The 20,438-nt window shown below is 42.7% G+C and overlaps 1 protein-coding gene across 1 annotated transcript in view; it reads right to left on the bottom strand.

Moving 5' to 3' along the window:
* Nucleotides 1-20,438, bottom strand: part of SH3KBP1 (SH3 domain containing kinase binding protein 1) — a 497,532-nt gene that overhangs the window by 278,477 nt on the left and 198,617 nt on the right. Inside the window, exon 3 of the mRNA XM_069761512.1 lies at nt 24-144. Coding sequence (XP_069617613.1) covers nt 24-144 — 121 coding nt within the window. The remainder of the gene's footprint in view (nt 1-23; nt 145-20,438) is intronic.

Raw genomic sequence — 20,438 nt, 5'->3', positions numbered from 1 at the left:
GTACAGAGTGATATTTCAATTACCTCTTCCGTGACCACGGACCACGGCTTCACTTGAGAGCAGGGCACTGCCATTAGATATGGTCTGGTTAGGTCTGTCTGGTGGTTTACTGCTCACGTCTTTCTTAACGTCTTTCTTTAGTTCCTGCATAAAAAAATTTAAATAATGTATAGAGCGAAGAAATGATAACTTTCGAAAAGTCACATCAAACAAAGGTCATTGTGCCCCCTGTAGTGCCTGCCTGGACAAGTGTCAAATAAAACAGCTAAAGCAAACATATTTTAACCAAAGGCAGTAATAATACAATCTATTATTTCCATCTCCCGGATGGAAAAGTTATAAAGGTCTACAGCATACGGTAAGTATAGTCCATAAAATACACTATACAAGCAGAAATGAGTCAAAAAAGTATAAATAAGTGGTGATGATATCTCCAGTATAATGAAATCTCATCTCATTGTGTATTATGTGATCCTCTTAAAGCACCACTCCATTGTTTTTTTATGGCAGGGCTAGAGTGGTCCGACTTACTTAAGGTCTTTCTTCTGGCCTTATACTTACCAGCCGCTTTTATATTTTTCCATGCCACTCCAATCGGTCTCCAATAGTTTGTGGTCTGCCGCTCCAGAGTTTGCTGGGCGAGCGGGAGGTCACGTCTCAATGCAAGTTATGAAAGCCTCATTCTGGTTCTCATACACTTACATTGAGGGCTTATGGTCAGTCAGAAGTTGGGGGTCACAAGATGGCAAAGCGGAACAGGGAGCGGAGCCAGATGGAGCTGAGGAAGGCGGCTAGTAAGCATATTACTAGCAAAAATGGAAGCTGGAGGCATGAAGAGCCTTGGGATTCCAAAACCGTTTTTATTAATACCAACATGCTTCTACACTGGACCGGCTCCTTTCTCAAAGTATAAAACCCATTATTATATCTTGAGAAAGGCGCCAGTTTAGAGTCCCAAGGCTCTTAATTTTTGCCATGCAGCCCCTAAAAGGTGCCACCGGTAATTTTTCCATTATACCTCTGGAAGAACCATTTCCTCCAGCCACCGAGCAGCAGCAGTGAATTTCCACACTTTTAGAGGTCTTGAGCCTGCACACTACACCTTTAGGTGAGTGCTACCATCAATTATACCTACCCCTTACCAGACGGTATTCTCCTGTTTTGTGTGCAGTTCTGTCCCTCTCCAGAGCTTCTTAAGTATAAGACAAGGGTCAGTCAACTTAGATTAATAGCACCACTCCAGCGCTGCAATAAAAAACACACTGAAGTGGTGCTTTAAATATTTACTAATTTAAATATTAAACATTACATATTCACTGGTTATCTTTAAAACGAAGATGTTTCCTGGTAAAGTCCTCACAGAATATTGAAAGCGGGCTCTAAATTACCTATATGACATTTTTGCCTTTGATAATCCTAGATATTTATTTACTAGATTGTGGCCCGATTCTAACGCATCGGGTATTCTAGAATATGCATGTCCCCGTAGTATATGGACAATGACGATTCCAGAATTTGCGGCAGACTGTGCCCGTCGCTGATTGGTCGAGGCAACCTTTATGACATCATCGTCGCCATGGCAACCATTATGACATCATCGTCACTGTGCCCGTCGCTGATTGGTCGAGGCAACCTTTATGACATCATTGTCGCCATGGCTACCACTATGACATCATCGTCGCTGTGCCCGCTGCTGATTGGTCGAGGCAACCTTTATGACATCATTGTCGCCATGGCAACCATTATGACATCATCGTCGCTGTGCCCGTCGCTGATTGGTCGAGGCAACCTTTATGACATCATTGTCACCATGGCAACCACTATGACATCATCGTCGCTGTGCCCGTCGCTGATTGGTCGAGGCCTGGCGGCCTCGACCAATCAGAGACGCGGGATTTCCAGGACAGACAGACAGACAGAAAAACCCTTAGACAATTATATATATAGATATCCTGGTAATATACCAGGGGCGGACATATTGCTGTGTGGCCTCACAGGGGCCCAAGAGGTAAGGGGGCCCATTTCCACCTCCAAACCAGATGGAACTGTGCATTATGATAAAATATCAGGCTCCAAAGGGCCCATATCTTGTTCTTGCACAGGGGACTCTTCTGTCTGTGTCCATCAATATACAGTACCAGGGGTGGATTAAGGGTAGCCAGGGCCCCGGGCTGTTCAGACACTGTGGGCCCCCCCCCGGTCATGTGACGGGGGTCATGTGACGGGGGTCATGTGACGGGGGTCATGTGACGGGGGTCATGTGACGGGGGTCATGTGACGGGGGTCATGATATACCCGAACCAGATTATTCCAGAAAAATGGCCGGGCCCTACTCTACTGTAACCTATTAAATATTTGTTAGAATCTGCAATACAATTTAGGTATATTTTGACCAATAATATCACATACAAGGAACAAATACCACCGCACCGTGACCAGACCACAAATTACAACCACAGTGATCGAATAATATTACATACAAGGATCAAATACCACCGCGCCATGACCAGACCACAAATTACAACCACAGTGATCGAATAATATCACATACAAGGGACAAATACCACAACACCATTTCCAGACCACATATTACCACCACATAGTGACTGAATACTACAATACTGATCAGTAAAAAACAACAACACAATACTATCACCATAAGTGCCAGTATTCACAGGAGATCTGTACTTAGTATGCAGTGTCTGTGTAGAGGTAATACAGAGATCACTGGTGGTATTATACACAGGAGCTCAATATAGTATACATTGTATAGTGTCAGTGTATAGGTAACACTGACTCACCAGTGACGTCTCTAGGTGAAGTCCTTCATCTTTCAGCCAGCACAGACCGCCATCATTTCTCCCAGCCAGGACTCGTTTCTGCAGGAAATAACACAGTTATCTCGAGCTCCGCTTGCAGAACACATTACTTAATTTTCACAACTTCTACATTACACCACATGAAGAAAAAAAGGTGATATAGTGTCACTCTGCACAGTAACAGGACCGCCCCCCATTTAAAACAGTATACTCAAAAAATAAAATAAATACATCACTGCAGTAATAATATCCCTAAATTAGCCCCTATGGTAATAATATTCCACATCCTGGCCCCGTGTGTCTCATTCCTGGCTCCAGCCATATGTTCTCGCATCCTGCCCTCATGAGTATCCATTCTACCCCATATGATCTCCACATCCTGCCCCATATGTCTCCATCGTATCCATCCTGCCACATGATCCAATCCTGCCCCATGTCTTTAATTCTGCCCCGTGTCTCCAATCATGCCCCGTGTCTACATTCTGCCCATGCCTCCAGTCCTGCCCCCATTGTGTCCAGCAATCTGCCCCAGTATGTCCAGCATATTGCCCCAGTGTCCAGCAATCTGCCCCAGTGTCTCCAGCATATTGCCCCCAGTGTGTCCAGCATTGCCCCCAGACAGTGTGTCCAGCAATCTGCCCCAGTGCGTCCAGCATTGCCCCCAGACAGTGTGTCCAGAATATTACCACCAGTGTGTCCAGAAATCTGCCCCAGTAAGTCCAGCATTTCCCCCAGTGTCTCCAGCATTGCCCCAGTGTCCTCCAGCTCCAGCAATCTGCCCCAATGTCCTCCAGCATTGCCCCAGTGTCCTCCAGCATTGCCCCAGTGTCCTCCAGCAATCTGCCCCAGTGTCCTCCAGCAATCTGCCCCAGTGTCCTCCAGCAATCTGCCCCAGTGTCATCCAGCAATCTGCCCCAGTGTCATCCAGCATTGCCCCAGTGTCATCCAGCCATCTGCCCGTGTCCTCCAGCATTGCCCCAGTGTCTTCCAGCATTGTCCCAGTGTCCTCCAACAATCTGCCCCAGTGTCTTCCAGCCATCTGCCCCAGTGTCCTCCAGCCATCTGCCCCAGTGTCCTCCAGCCATCTGCCCCAGTGTCCTCCAGCCATCTGCCCCAGTGTCCTCCAGCCATCTGCCCCAGTGTCCTCCAGCCATCTGCCCCAGTGTCCTCCAGCCATCTGCCCCAGTGTCCTCCAGCATTGCCCCAGTGTCCTCCAGCATTGCCCCAGTGTCCTCCAGCCATCTGCCCCAGTGTCCTCCAGCATTGCCCCAGTGTCCTCCTGCCATCTGCCCCAGTGTCCTCCAGCCATCTGCCCCAGTGTCCTCCAGCCATCTGCCCCAGTGTCCTCCAGCCATCTGCCCCAGTGTCCTCCAGCCATCTGCCCCAGTGTCCTCCAGCCATCTGCCCCAGTGTCCTCCAGCATTGCCCCAGTGTCCTCCAGCAATCTGCCCCAGTGTCCTCCAGCATTGCCCCAGTGTCCTCCAGCATTGCCCCAGTGTCCTCCAGCCATCTGCCCCAGTGTCCTCCAGCATTGCCCCAGTGTCCTCCAGCATTGCCCCAGTGTCCTCCAGCCATCTGCCCCAGTGTCCTCCAGCATTGCCCCAGTGTCCTCCTGCCATCTGCCCCAGTGTCCTCCAGCCATCTGCCCCAGTGTCCTCCAGCCATCTGCCCCAGTGTCCTCCAGCCATCTGCCCCAGTGTCCTCCAGCCATCTGCCCCAGTGTCCTCCTGCCATCTGCCCCAGTGTCCTCCAGCCATCTGCCCCAGTGTCCTCCTGCCATCTGCCCCAGTGTCCTCCAGCCATCTGCCCCAGTGTCCTCCAGCCATCTGCCCCAGTGTCCTCCAGCCATCTGCCCCAGTGTCCTCCAGCATTGCCCCAGTGTCCTCCAGCATTGTCCCAGTGTCCTCCAGCAATCTGCCCCAGTGTCCTCCAGCATTGCCCCAGTGTCCTCCAGCATTGCCCCAGTGTCCTCCAGCCATCTGCCCCAGTGTCCTCCAGCATTGCCCCAGTGTCCTCCAGCATTGCCCCAGTGTCCTCCAGCCATCTGCCCCAGTGTCCTCCAGCATTGCCCCAGTGTCCTCCTGCCATCTGCCCCAGTGTCCTCCAGCCATCTGCCCCAGTGTCCTCCAGCCATCTGCCCCAGTGTCCTCCAGCATTGCCCTCAGTGTGTCCAGTCCACCGTTGTAAAAAAAAAAAAAAAAAAAACAAAGTCTCCTCACCTGTCCTCGCTCCAGCGCCGCGGTGAGCTCCCTCCAACAGAGCACACTCGCCGGCGACTGACAATGACGTCAGACGCCGGCGACGTGTGCGCCTGCGGCCGACATCAGCCGCCAGCCTCCAATTGGCTGGCGGCTGGTGTTAACTATTGACGTGCGGGCGCGTGCCCGCACGTCAATAGGAAACCGCCGCAGGCAGCGCCGGAAGGGGCCCGGTGAGCAGATGAGAAGGGGCCCCATGCGGGCCCCCTCTCTCTGCCCACCGGCTACGGCAGGGGGCCGGGGGCGGGCACATAAATGCCGGCGGCGGCCGCCGGCAGCGGCATTCGAATAACAGATGATCAGAGGGTCAACAGTGCGGTAGCCCAGGGCCCCCCCAGACCACTGGGCCCTGGGCTACCGCCCATATTGACCCTCTGATAATCCGCCCCTGTACAGTACCATAAATGTAGATGATAGGAATATCCCTTCAATGGGGACAACCACCTTTGGTGAATTAACATTTAGGAGCTAGGAGTAAATGGCATAAATGCATGGCACTCTGAATATTTTGTGCAGAGATGGATCCATAATTCTACTCAGCACTGAAGGAGGTGAAGTATAACAAAGACTTTTTGTCCTGAGATTTTGGTCAACAACAAACTTGGCTCCGTCTGTAGCTATGAGAATGGATTTATTTGACTAAAATATCATAACATTGATCTTGTGTTAAAAGATTTATTGAGCATTTTATTTTTCGGAGTTCTAGGATGGGCTTTTATAATCCTTAAGTAAATAAGAGAAATATTTGATTGGGACAAGCTCTTTTACATCCTAAAAACAAGGGCTCATACAGATGTCAGTTATTTTCTCACGGCCCAAGTTTCACCAGTGTTTTTGATCGGAATCACCAGAGTTTGGTCAGTGTCACTTTTCGCGGTCAGAGTTGTCAGAAGTTCTTCAGTTTTTCTGAGATGAAAAAAAAATTAAGGAGGTTTATCAAGCTTCTCACAACAAAAAGTTCAAAGAAAAGGGACATCAGACGGACGGCATCCCAATATTGTCCAATTTTTTTCACGGATCCACAGACTTGCATAGGTGAATTTGAGCTGACTGGGATCAATATTGGACAAATCTCCATGCTTTTGCGCAGACCACTCCGTGTGAGGAAAATATCTGAAATACTCCATAGACTATAACAGGCATGAGGTCTATCCATAAAAAACTTGGATATCACTTGGGCAAGAAAACTGACATATGAATGGGCCCTAATTCCCAAGACAGAAGACATTACAGTATGATGACCCTGGAGAACGTGTCAAACTTTAATGTTCATCATCCTCCATGATGCATGCTAAATCTTAGTGATAAATACACTTGAAAAGGTTATCCCATCCTAAAAATGGGTATAATGGACAAGTGCTTGTAAAAATCTTTAACGTTTGCACTGCTCCATTAATTTTACTTTTATCTCCTACTATTTACTGCTTGTTTCCTACGTTACTGGCCACTGCTGGGCTTAGAATTGGTGGCAGAACATATGCATTGCTTACAATCTGGTTTCTATTAATTGCACTGCACTAAAGTTTGTTGGGATCACTGGAGGAGACAGTTGGGGCCAACACCAGAATGATGCCATTATTCCGATCTGCCAATTGAACAGGAGCCATCAGCCTCTGCAAGCAAAAAGCCAGGCAGCAGTGCGCTCCTGAGAACAAAAAACGGGATAAACCCTTTCATAGCCTTTATTCCAAACCTGAATGAATGGCATCTGCATTAATGTAGAAAGCACAAGGGAACCAGCATTACGTGTGCCCACTGTTATATTAATTTAGCCTTTATATTAAAAGCTATTGGCAGAAACAAAAACAGGAAATTTAAATGCCAAAAATATAAAAATATTTTTTTTTATAAAGGAATTACCGTATATAAGATTTGCTTATAAATTGTATTTTAATGAGTATTATACAAAAGACTAATATGCGTTACAATCCTATACTGTATGCAAAAACCCAGACAACTAAGTCAAGCATCCACACATAAAAAAGGAGAGGGAACAAGGAACAGTCACCTATAGCCACATGACAAGATATTTCATGATTTACAGCAGCAAAATTCCCTTTGTCCTTTTTGGCCTTGTTTATATAAAGTGACTCATAACCTTCACATTTACCATATGTCCTGTCTTCCATTTGCACAGCTTTGGAGTTCACCTGATTTGTACTGTTGTGTGTTTTTTTTTTAATTAGTTCTGACTTCTGCTTAGGTTACTTCTCTCATAAACCTAAAGAAAATATTATGGAATGTGAACACAACGTCTTATATAGGCAGAATTCTGCCTGGAAGTCACCTGAAAAAGCGCTGTGAAGCCACTGCAAACAATGAGTATGATGCACAGCAATGTTAGAACAACACTGCTGTGCACATGATCAGTGTTTTGTTACTTCTTTTGACTACTTCAGTGTTGAGAAACAGTTTTGCTGTAAAAAGTAGTATGCTCATTTTTCAAGTGGCTTCACAGCAGAACCTAGTTACAGTTTAAAATTATAAAAGATAGACTGAAGCGCCTAAATTGATGACAAAACGTCTAGCGAAGCCACTTCAGGAAAAAGACTGAGCTTGTTCCTTCACCTACAAAAACCTCAGCGCCAGCATCGGCATCTTAAAGCTGTCACTCTCACATAACCTAAAACTATAACTTCCGATTCCTGCTATCTGCGCAAACAGGATCACTTAGAGAGCATTATTATAATAATAATAATAATGTAATAAACCTAAGTTTTATGTTTCTAGTCTCCACTATTTGGTCAATATAATTCATTCAATCTAAATAGTTTAGATGTTAAACTTACCGTATGTTTAGAACTATAAGACGCACCGGACCATAAGAAGCACACCAAATTTTAAGAAGGAAGATAGGGAAAAAAATTAATGCGTCAAATGGGGGTCCGTCTTACAGTCCGAATTCAGCTTACCGGGGGGGGATCGGCAGCACTGGTGGAGCAGGGTCACAGGGGGTGTTCGGTGGTCCGACGATCATATGACTCCCATCCCAGACTGGTGTGGCAAGTTTGGTGGTGCTCGGTGGTGCGGGGGTTCCGTCAACATTTTGTGAAAGACCGGAGCCCCCGCACATCCATTGCTGCAATGCGGTGGCCTACGGGAAATCCCATCCCAGGCTGATGTGGCAGGTTCGGCGGTGCTTGGTGGTAATGGAGTTCCGCCAACATTTTGTGAAAACCTGGAGCCCCCGGATATTCCATTGCTGCGATGTGGTGGCCTCCAGGAAAATGGCCACAAGAGGCATCGAGATCTCATCTCCCGAGATATCGTTGCTGAGATCTCAATTTGCGCATGCGCCACCTCTGGTGGCCATTTTCTCGGAGGCCACAGCATCGTCGCAAAAGATGTGCGGTGGGTCTGGGCTTTCACAAAATGTCAGCAGAGCCCCCACACCACCAAGCACTGGCGAATACTGCCACACCAGTCTGGGATGGGAGTGAAATCATCGCCCTGCAGCATCGTCAGACTCCTGCTGCCGCCACACTACTGGTAAGTACATTCTGACTGTAAGACCCACCCCCATTTTCCCCCAAATATGGGCGGAAAAAAGTGCATCTTATAGTCCAAAATATAGTACTTAACTTACTTAGTTATTGTGAGTTATTCTAAAAGGCCTCAAGGTAAAAATGACACAATTACCGTATTTTGCGGTTTATAAGACGCAATGGATTATAAGACGCATCTCAAATTTTGGGGAGAAAAATAGAAAAAAAATATTTTTTTAATAAATTGGTGGTGCTTCTTAATCCATGTATCTTATTACTTACCAAAGGTGGTGTAGCTGGGTCCCAGGGTTGCTCCACTGCAGCTGGTAAGGTATATTCGAACTATAAGATGCATGCCCATTTTCCCCAAAAAATTTCGAGGGGAAAAAGTGTGTCTTATAATAAGAAAAATACTTTGCATTTTAGGCCCCCCAAAAATACATACATATTGTAATTTTTTACATGTTAAAAATTACAAAAAGGCAAATGGGCCGATGCAAAAGTTTTGGTACCCTACATGGTTTTTACCTATTAGCACTCCTTTTGCAAGTATCACATTTGGTAAATGCTGTTTGTAGCCAGCCAAGAGTCTTTCAATTCATGTTTGAAGAATTTTCATCCATTCTTCCAGTTCTGTGAAACTTCGGGGTGATATTCCGTACACTGCTATTTTGAGGTCTAGCTACAGATTTCAATGATGTTCAGACCAGAGGACTGTAAGGGCCATTGTAAAACTTTAAGCTTATGCCTTTTGAGGTAGTCTATTATGGATTTTGATGTGTGTTTAGGATCATTATCCATTTGAAGAAGCCATCCTCTTTTCAACTTCAGCTATTTTACAAATGGTGTTATGTTTGCATAAAAAAGGTGTTTACATTTCACTGAATCCATTCTTCACTTTACCAGTGAACTGTTCCCCATGCCATTGGCTGCAACACAACCCCGAAGCATGATTGATCCACTCCCATGCTTAATGGTTGGCAGTATGTTCTCTTCATGAAATTCTGTGCCTTTTTTTCAACACACATATCTTTTAATCATTGTGGCTAAAGAGTTCTATTTTAACCTCATTGATTCATAGGACTTGTTTAGATGATCTTTTGCTTGCCTAATTCTGAGGCTGAAATTTATGCTGAAGACGCAGTAGAGGTTTTCTTCTGATGACTCTTCCATTAAGGTGTACATTTATATTTGTGCAGGTGTCCCTAACAGTAGAATAATGTACTATAACTCCCATAGTCTGCTAAATCTTTCTGAAGGTCTACTGCAGTCAAGCAGGTTCTGATTTGCATCTCTAGCAATCATATGAGCAACTTTCATTGAAATTTTGCTTGGTCTTCCAGATCTTATGTTGCCCTCCACTGTACCTGTTAACTGCCATTTCTTAATTACATTTCAAACTGAGGAAAAGGCAGCTTGAAAATGCTTTGCCATCTTCTTACTGCCTTCTCCTACTTTGTGGGCCTCCACCATTTTCAAGTGCTAGGAAGCAGCTTACAAGAACACATGGCTGCTGTTTTTTGCCAAAACGTTAGAGGGGGTTGGGTTTCTATAAAGCTGGGAAATTTGCATGATATCGAACAAGTTATATCCCTAACAGGCTAATTTAGGTATGAAACCTTGGTCAAAGTTATTTGAGTACACAAATCTCCAAGGGTGATCAAACTTTTGCAAAATTTCTCTTTTCACAATTTTTAAAATGTAAAACATGACAATTTTTTTTTGTTTGACTTAAATACAAGTGAAATGTGTCATCTTTAACTTTAGGCCTTTAAGAGATCATTTAATTTTCAACTTGCTTAACTGTTCACAATAACAGTAATTTTGACCAGGGGTGCACAAACCTTTACATGCCACTGTATGTTCTATGCCACAAATTACGTAATATAAAAGCTTTATTTAACGTCTACCTTTAAATAAAAGGTGAATTTTATATGCCTTATTTGAAAGGCTACATTTTTTAGTTTTCACTTTCCTCGGACCTAGTGTGCGGAGTCTAGCTGCTATGATTGTCTCCTGAACATTACAAACAGAAATATTTCCTCCTGTCTCTGTGTAGCAGAATGGAGGACATTACTGAGCATTGTAACTGTGGAACCTGGAAAAGCTGTGAAAACAGGAGCAAAATCTGTCGGTGTCTCTGTCTTTCAATCTGTTTCTCCCTAATTCTTTCCCCTTCTCTGGAAATAGTCTTAAAATAGGCAACTGTAACCTGATCCAACAGTGAACATACAGTCTTATACGGTTTGGCCCAAAATGTTAGCAGTTGTTCAGAGTGTAAGTTCAGTTCAGCATGCATGGGGAAGGAGAAATGGCTTATAAATGGAGAAATAAGCATATTTCTCTTATACAATATATTACAAAGTTTCCTTTATATTTGATTGTATCATTAATTTCTGAAATATTTCTTTAAGTCTGACTTTGTTTGCATAAATGTAGTACCTTATAGAGTTCTCTTGTAGAGTACAGTATGTGCAGGCAGTCGCCAGAGTATTCACTCAAAGTTTCTTCACGAAGAATGATAATGATAATAACCACTCCAGGGTTTCCTTGCGACCATGTGCCCGCCACTCCTGGAGAATCCTCACAGTGCGCCCAACGTAAGGATTCACAAGTCTGTAGTCACACACAGTCTCCGCAGACTAGTAGCTAAAGATCAAACCTCACCTTTAAACCCCAATTAAAAAATAAAAAAGGGACTCAAACTGCCTGTTTACATTTAATAAAAGAACGCAGGTCAGCTTTTAACCCCAATATCATCCTCAAGTCATTCAAGGATGCAGGAAGATGAGATATTGGAACAGCTATGCAGGAATGTCTCATTGGATGGATGGAATCGCTTGTCATTTTCTTTGCATAGAATATAAAGCATAAAAAATTCTTCTGACACCTTTTCCCGGTAGAGCAATTATTGTGTTCCGTCAGCTAAAGAAAATATCCAGTGACCACCAGCTCACCAGTGTGCGAACTGCAACACACAACTATCCAGATCAGATCCATATTCAACAGCCATGTAAGAATGACGGCAGGCTGGGATTTACTAATGGCACCCTAACTAGCAAAGTACAGATTTTGAGTTTCTATTACTTGACATTTTTTGTGCAAAATAAAACAGATGAGTTATAAAAATAATGACTAAAGCTAAAATGTCAAGGACTCTTAATTAAAGCAAACAGTTTTCAAGGAGAGAGCGTAGCGTAGACATGTAGGCGTCGAGGTCCGATGCATACGAGACATTATTTCACAAAATTTGACATTTCAATTTATTTGTATAATTACTATAATTGTGAAATATAATTATTTCTCAAGGACAGTAGATGGATTTGTAATGCTACTGTAAAACCTTCATTCAGCATGCATCTCCTAATTATTACCAGCTCCTTCAGGGAAATGTCAGTACCTGTACAGAAATTGGAATTAGAATCATAGAATGTTAGAATTGGAAGGGACCTCCGGGCTCGTCGTGTCCAACCCCCCGCTTAATGCAGGATTCACTAAACCATCCCAGACAGATGTTGCCCAGCCTCTGTTTGATGTCTTCCATTGAAGGAGAACTCACCACCTCTCGTGGCAGCCTGTTCCCCTCATTGATCACCCTCACTGTCAAAGTTTTTTCTAATATCTAATCTGTATCTTCTCCCTTTCAGTTTTATCCCATTGCTTCTAGTCTTTCCTTGTCCTGACCAAGCTGTGTATGGTGAAAAATAAAACCTTTTCACCTAAATGTCAGATATGATGTCCTAAGGACGATCATTATGTAGGCACAGTGATAACAGCTGCCCTGATGATATAGTGATCGGTGACTACAATAGCTCCATGTCCCCCCTATTATTGGAAGCAAGTAGTAATAGTAGGGAGGATACATGTTCATTTTCTCCCTGTAGCTGCGATTCCACTAAAGCATGCAGAAATGATTTGAAAATGATTTACTTGCAGATAAACCCAATATCTGCAAGTAAATATCATCTCTGGACATGACAAGTTCCCTTTAAATTGTAAGTGATCGATGTCTATAACCAGAAATGATGCACAATAAAAATTAGATATAGAAAAAGTTACCTATAGATCACTTCTAAGTTGTGTTTATGTATGTTGTATTTAATTATAGATTTCTTTTTTTTTAATTTCTACAAAAAACCCTGCGCAATACATGATTTGTGAAAACGTCAATAAAAGGCTTACTATTAGTAAGCTACAGGAAAGAAATATATCTTGGTACCGTGTTAGCCACTGAGGACTCTCAATTCTAAATATTTTTCTATTAGTAAGGGGTCATGCATAAGAGTATAAGGAAAAGAGGATCCGCAAAAAAGGGGAAATCAAGATCCAAATCTTTATTCCATCAAGTTAAAAATTAGGACATCCATTGTGCAAGATAAAAAAAACGTATTTTTTTATTGTTTTCCTGGCTGAAGCCCTTAGTTGTAAAATTGGTTTTAAAATTATATTGATATTCTACGACTAAGGGCTTTGGCCTGAAACGTGGTAAAAAGAACATGGTTTTTATCATGTACTAGGGATGTCCTAATTTTTAACTTGATGGAATAATAATTTAGAATTTTAGTTCTCTTTTTTGGTGGATCCTCTTTTTCTTATATTTATTACCGATGGTCAATGGTCATTGGATCAACGCATATATAAAAAGAGCAACCAACGCATTCATATCACGCATTTTTGTACTAATGCTTAAGAGATAAGAAAGAAACGTGGGGATATAGTGGGCGACCTGTACAGGAACAAAGCAGTGATGAATCCAGTAGATAGGAGAATTATATTGTATAAAAAGGCAACGCGTTTCGAAAGCATGCTGCTTTCTTCCCCAGGTCATACACAGTGGACAGGTACCTCACAGATCATGGTCTAAAGTCCGTTAAATACAATCTATTGGCGCAAATCCTGCCCACAAACTACACCCTTTTATACAATAACATTCTCCTAGCCACTGGATTAATCTCTGCATTCTCTACTCAGGGGGCGCCCACTATATCCCCACATTTTTTTTCTTTGCCTCTAGTCCTATCTATCTTGGAGAGGTGTGAAAATTCACTTTAATGCTTTCAGACTTCTAATATTCCTTTGTACTAATAAAGAATATAAACATCAATTAAAACAGCCTTAAAGGGAATCTGTCACCAGGATTGTATGTAATCTGAGAGCAGCAAGAGGCAGGGACAGAGGGCCTTATATTAGCGACTTATCCCTTACTGGGCTGCTTGCTGTTCTTTTAATAATAATGCTGCTTTATCTGCAGAATTACCTTTCTCTGAATTTCTTAGCTCTGAATGAACCCACCCACACCACTCATTAGCAGCATACTGTGTACACTGTGCATAGGCAGAAAGCTGTCAATCAGTGGTGGGATTACACAGAGCAGGAAGATTAGATGGCACAAGAAAACTAATCCTCTAGTGATAATCTCCTGCTGATAAAATGCTGATTTTATTGAAACTACAACATGCAGAGCCCAGTAAGTGGCACATTCCTGGAATCAGGGTCTTTGCCCTTACGTTATGCTGCTCTCAGATTACATAGCGAAAAGCTGGTAATAGAGTACCTTTAAATACAGATGAAATTACATGATATCTTAAAATTATTTTGTAATGGATTTGTGAGAGAAGAGCCAGACATCAGACTAGTAACTATTCTACACCTCCAACACAACTTTCTAACCGAAGCACCATCAATTTAAATGGAGCATAACATGTTGTGTCATTCAGCTCACCAGGGCATCGAATGGCGGAGGTTTTAAACATTTCTTTCTACATGTGTTAATGTATAAAAGACTGTATGTCGCATCCTTTGTCAATTAAAATGATGACTTCCCTTTAGAAAGACGCATGAGAAGGGGCAACTTGTTATACAAGAATTTACCAAGTAGAAAAGGAGACAGCATGTTCTTCATTTACAGTTTATCACTGCAGCAAACTCAAAACTAGAAATGGTAGTAATCTAAGGCCGGGGTCACATACAACGAGATACGGCTGAGTCTCGCTGGTTAAAACCAAGCTCTGGCACCGGCGCTCCGGAGCGGAGCGTGCGGCCGCACAGCAATACATGGAGCCGCACGCTCCGCTCTGGAGTGCCGGTGCCAAAGCTTGGTTTTAACCAGCGAGACTCGGCCGTATCCCGCTTTAGTGTGACTCCGGCCTAAAAAGTAAAACCTGATGATCTGAAAGAAGCCATAAATATTACATGCAAGTGATTTATGACAGAAATTGTGTTTAGAGCCCTTTTAAATGAACATAGGGCAAATGAATATAATGCAAGATATAGTGTTATATGCAAACCAATGTTTCCTATCTGTCCCTATTTACAGATCTATCACATTTCAGGCCTTTTGGGTGAGACTTTTAGCCACAAGCATGATTTTCTATAATTTTGACAAAACGTTAACAGTGGTATGATGTCATTTTTACCTGCCAACAATTACTTTAAGAAAAAAAAAAGACTGATTGGGAGTGGCCGGGGGCATAATAAAGGCCAGCACAGCACGCTGGCACTGCCGCCTTCTGGAGTCCTGGGTTCAAATCCCACCAAGGACGACATCTGCAAGGAGTTTGTATGTTCTCCCCGTGTTTGCGTGGGTTTCCTCCGCGTTCTCTGGCTTCCTCCCTTACTCCAAAGACATACTGATAGGGAATCTAGATTGTGAGCCCCAATGGGGACAGTGATGATGATGTCTGTAACATGCTGTGGAATTAATGGCGCTATAAAAGTATTCAAAATAATAATTTTTTTTTTTGTATTTTATATCAGGCTCTATTTGCATAAAAAGTCTGTGTAGCAAATGGTCTAAAGCAAAAGCTGTGATGGCATGTAGACAGATTATTTTCCATTTGAACCTATTGTTTTTGAAGCCTACACATAATGATCGTTAACAATTATAATAACGTTTAGGTCTTTAGTGAAAGGCACAATAACCCATTAGTCTGAGACACGCTGCAAGTGCTGTAAACAAGGTGTACACAATAACCCTGGAGGCCGAAAGAACGGTGCGGCAGAAATAGCTGCGAACAGCAATATAGATTTTATTACCACATCTAGACTGTATGTACAGAATATCAATCAGGAAGGAAAAGATCACATGGAGAGAAGTAATCACGTCTGTGCAGTTCTTCTATCTCGCCTTTCACAGCAAACCCTTTCCAATGTCTTTGATACACGAAATGAGACTTCACCTTTTGCTACAACATCATCTGATTCAGAAAATGCGCTTCCATTCAGGAGGACAATATAATCCCATTTAGCAATGCCCTCCACATACAAAGAACAAGTTGGTCGAGCATTGCATTCGAGTTACCCAGGGAATGATATTCAGAAAACGTCAGATGTGTCTGTACAAACCTTTCGAATTGCTTACTTAAAGGGAACCTGTCGTCTGAATTTGGCGGGACAGGTTTGCGGTCATAAGGGCGGGGTTTTCGGGTGTTTGATTCACCCTTTCCTTACCCGCTGGCTGCATGCTGGCCACAATATTGGATTGAAGTTCATTCTCTGTCCTCCGTAGTACATGCCTGCGCAAGGCAATAACCAAGATCTTAGAATTTGCTTCTACATTTATTACGGTATTTTTACGCATCTTTAATCATTATCGATTTTTGCAAAAATATTCACAGTTCCTTAGTCCATGAAAATACTTTATGGCAGCTGGACCAGTGCCAGCAAATTTCCTCACGCCTCCTGGCATCCTCATTATGTAGGCCAGTGGCCCCCAACCTTTCTGACCTGGAAAGCCACAGCTTTGATTGTGGGTCGCGATCCACATTTAGGTCTAACAGAGAATTGCGAGCCACATCCAGATCCCGTCCCATCATAGTAGCGATGCACAGAGCCTCCATCATACATGATGCAGTATATCTAGATCCTGAAGTTCCCACAATACCTCAATTCAGTATTCTCCCATCACACTGTCTCATCCTCCTCTGAGAGTTCACGTCATCTGGTCTGCAGCTTACCATACGAAAACTGTCTCCTAACCCCCAAGGCCAAAATATGCACTTTCAGATCTGCTCTTTTGTGCTGAGCTACTCACAAAATTCACCATCTGGAGTCCTGCTCCTCATAGTTGTTTCCTAGACCTGGTGCTAATGCACCAATCTGGCAGGCCGCCACGAGCCTCATATCATGGGATCTCGAGCCACATGTGCCTCCCGAGCTCTGGTTGAGGACCCCTGATGTAGGCCCTGCAGCCTGACACACGTCATGAAACAGTCTTGGGCTATGTGCACACGTTGCGGAATGTTGAGCGGATTTTATCGCACTGATTTTGGTAAATCAGCATTGCGGATTTACTGCTTTTTTTCCACGGTTTTTGTGCGGATTTCACCTGCGTTTTTACACCTGCGGATTCCTATTGAGGAGCAGGTGTAAACCGCTGCGGAATCCGCACAAAGAATTGACACGCTGCGGAATAAACAACGCATCGTTTCCGCGGGTTTTTTCCCGCAGCATGTGCACTGCGGATTTTGTTTTCCATAGGTTTACATGGTACTGTAAACTCATGGAAAACTGCTGCGAATCCGCAACGGCAGCAAAATCCGCAGCGTGTGCACATAGCCTTAGTCATAATGTTGTGGGGGCATAATATTCAGAAGAGGCACCGAGAATGCCAGCAAGTAGTAGGAGGTCCATAGTGTTCTGGCCTGGCTGACACAGAGCACCAACATGGCCACTGGACCAGCATCCTGTGAATTATTTTGCTCAGCTGTCATTAAAATGTCATCACTAAATATTTTTTATAATTGTTATTACATAACATCATTATAATTTAATCCTATCATTATGAGGTATATTGTTAGCTGTACAATAATTTTTCATTAGAATGATCTGTGAATAATAGGTCTCTGTGATAAAAAAAAAAAGGTATTTTAAATAATAAAAAAAAAAATTAAAAATGGGTAATAATTTAAGGAAAATAATCTACAACAATACAAATAATACATACCGTAAATGACTATTAGAGGATTCCAAACTATATACTATAGAGCAGAATCATATTAGCCGCCGATCGCTTTATCTAACAATGGTTTTTGTAGACAATGATTCTTGAAGGAAGTGAACAGTTACCGTACTTAACTAAAGAGTATTTTCCTTGAAGAAGTCGTATGGAGCAACAGGCTCCTTAATCGCTGGGCTCCTCATTACTCCACCCTTCTAATGACTATTTTGTCTCAGAGTATGGAGGATCTTCTCCCCTGATAATAAGCACTTAAGAAAGTTAGATGCTTTAATCTTACACTATCACTAAATTACTGCAATAGAAGCAAAATAAATGTAAACTCATTATGTCTCTTCACATATTTCATAAAGAATTACAAGAAGTATACTTAATTTCAAAGCGAAATTGAGAAACATTCAACATGATTTATTCCCTGGGCCAGAGCTCCCTAGTGAATAAATCAGCCTACTTAAGATCTGACCATCGCATATCTTACCCTCAGTTATATGGCTTTGACCCATTGCCAAGTTCTACTAAGGCCACTAATGCACAATAGGATCTGACACCGCTAACAGCTATGGAGTCACATGCATCTGGTCGGGTAGCAATGTTGAATATTGATGAATATTTGGGTACTGTGCTTCATTGCCTTTTTTCCTAATTAAATAGTCCACTAACGGTGTGTCCATAGTGTCTTACAGACGCCAGTGTAACCGCTGAGCTTTTGCTATAGCAAGCTGCTTCAGCAAAATGCTGCATGTGTTTTTCTTGAAAATTTTTCTCTGGTGTCGTTTTTGAGCCCAGTGTCTTTTTTTCTTGTTGAATAAATATAAGTAAATGGGTCTAAGGGGTATCATTTCTCCTTATGGAGAGTGACATACCATCTCTGGCTTGTCAAGGTAAGGAGGCTTATTCGCCGTGCAATGTATTTCCCAGAGAAGCATTGCACGGCAAATAACCCTCCTTACCTTGACAAGCCAGTGATGGTATGTCACTCTCCATAAGGAGAAATTATACCCCTTAGACCCCAGTCCAGAGCCTCTCACCTAGCCAAAATGAGATCTCATGCTTCGCACTGACGAGGGCCAACAGCCTGAAACACCGTGTCTGCGAATTGAGATACTGATTTGGCTATTATCCTAAGTCATATTGCACGACTCGTTAAAGGGTTGATTGTGACTTGTAGGATCGCTACTTCCAACAGGTGGCGCTATAGAGTTTAAGTCCTCTTTTTCTCAGAAGAGGCAATTTGCATATTATAAGTAAATATAAATATATAGTACTAAGCCGTTTCCAAATGGAAGTTGCCAGAAGAGTGGCTGGGTCACCTCTTTTAGTCACTTCACGGCTTTTACAGCCTGAAAAACAAGTTGTGTGCCCATACTGGTGGACCACTGAGTTTTTACGCACTGTTGCACTTCTGGCTAAAGATACAGTGTTGATCAAGGGTATGTCCATAAGGGTTGTACGGTATATTATATTCTGCAAATTTTACACGAGGTGTGGAAGTTTATGTGGATTGTGCTGCAGAAATTCTGTAGATTTACCGTAAAATCCACAGCACCTCTTATTAATTTACCGGTACTTGCTTTTTCATAAAATCTCATCCATAACTCAAACCTATTTTTGAGGCAAAAATTGTGCTGTGCGTCATCCTGTTTGGGCAAAGCCTAAAAATATCATAAAACCTGAAGCACGGTCATCATAAGACAGGACAAGAGTCAATGGGTTTTTATTTTTTTTTTTTTTAAATGACAAAAGTTACACATTTTTCTACAACTTGCTAGGAACTTTCCCTGTCTTACGCCAACTTGTAATACCCGCACCAAAAAAATACTTCACGTTTTTAATCTATTCGGCATATTCGCTATTTCCTCATAATTATGCTTCTTTCTCCAGGACACATTTAAAAAAATTGTCAGTAGGTGCAAAAAGTGTCTAAATTACCGTCCATCTTTCATTTGTTGTATGGGTATCACATATTTTCGTGCAATATCTTCCCCAATATCCCTACTGATTTTTTGGTAAAGATGGAGGATAGTTTTACAAATGTGATGGGTATAATAAGGCACTATTAAAAATCTGTGTAGTAAAACAGATTAAATAACACTATATGTTAACAAAATTCAATTTTATTAGAAATAATGAATATTCCTAAAATTCCTACAATTTCCACAGTAAGAAACAAATAAAGCAACAAGTTGCGGCACATACAACAGGAAAATGTGTATAAGAATATAAGAATGAAAGTACAATAATCAAAGATAGTACAGAAGCAAGAGAGCATAGAACCAGAAATCACAAAAGGATGAACAATTTATAACCAGCTGGTTGACTCGCTTTATCTGTGTTTTTAATTGTTCCTTATACGTATCTTTAATAAAGATGTAAAATTCTTCTATGATTTCTAGCTTTATTGGTACTTTTTTCTTTACGGTCATAATTTCCATAATAAGTATAGTATAGGGAAAAAAAAGCACCTTCCATCGTTATTATAAGTTTGGGCTCATTAAAGGGGATCTGTCACCCCAAAATTCGCCTATAAGCTAAGCCCACTGGCATCAGGGGCTTATCTACAGCATTCTGTAATGCTGTAGATAAGCCCTCGATGTAACCTGAAAGGTAAGAAAAACAGGTTATATTATACTCACTCAGGGGCGGTCCTGGTCCGGCGCCTCCTATCTTACGATGACGTCCTTTTCTTTTCTTCCTGACGCGGTTCCTGCGCAGACGTACTTTATCTGCCCTGTTGAGGGCAGAGCAAAGTACTGCAGTCCGCAGGCGCCGGACCTCTCTGACCTTTCCCGGCACCTGCGCACTGCAGTACTTTGCTTTCTTCTTCAAGGAGCGCCACATCTGTCCATGTATTATGCCCAGCTCAGCTCCTTTAAAGGGACTCTGTCACCCCCTCCAGCCGTTAGAAACTAAAAGAGCCACC

The sequence above is a fragment of the Ranitomeya imitator genome, chromosome 3, assembly GCF_032444005.1.
Source record: "Ranitomeya imitator isolate aRanImi1 chromosome 3, aRanImi1.pri, whole genome shotgun sequence".
In the NCBI taxonomy this organism is placed as follows: Eukaryota; Metazoa; Chordata; class Amphibia; order Anura; family Dendrobatidae; genus Ranitomeya; species Ranitomeya imitator.
The sequence above is the reverse complement of the archived record's forward strand: the minus strand, read 5'-3'. Positions and strand labels throughout refer to the sequence as shown.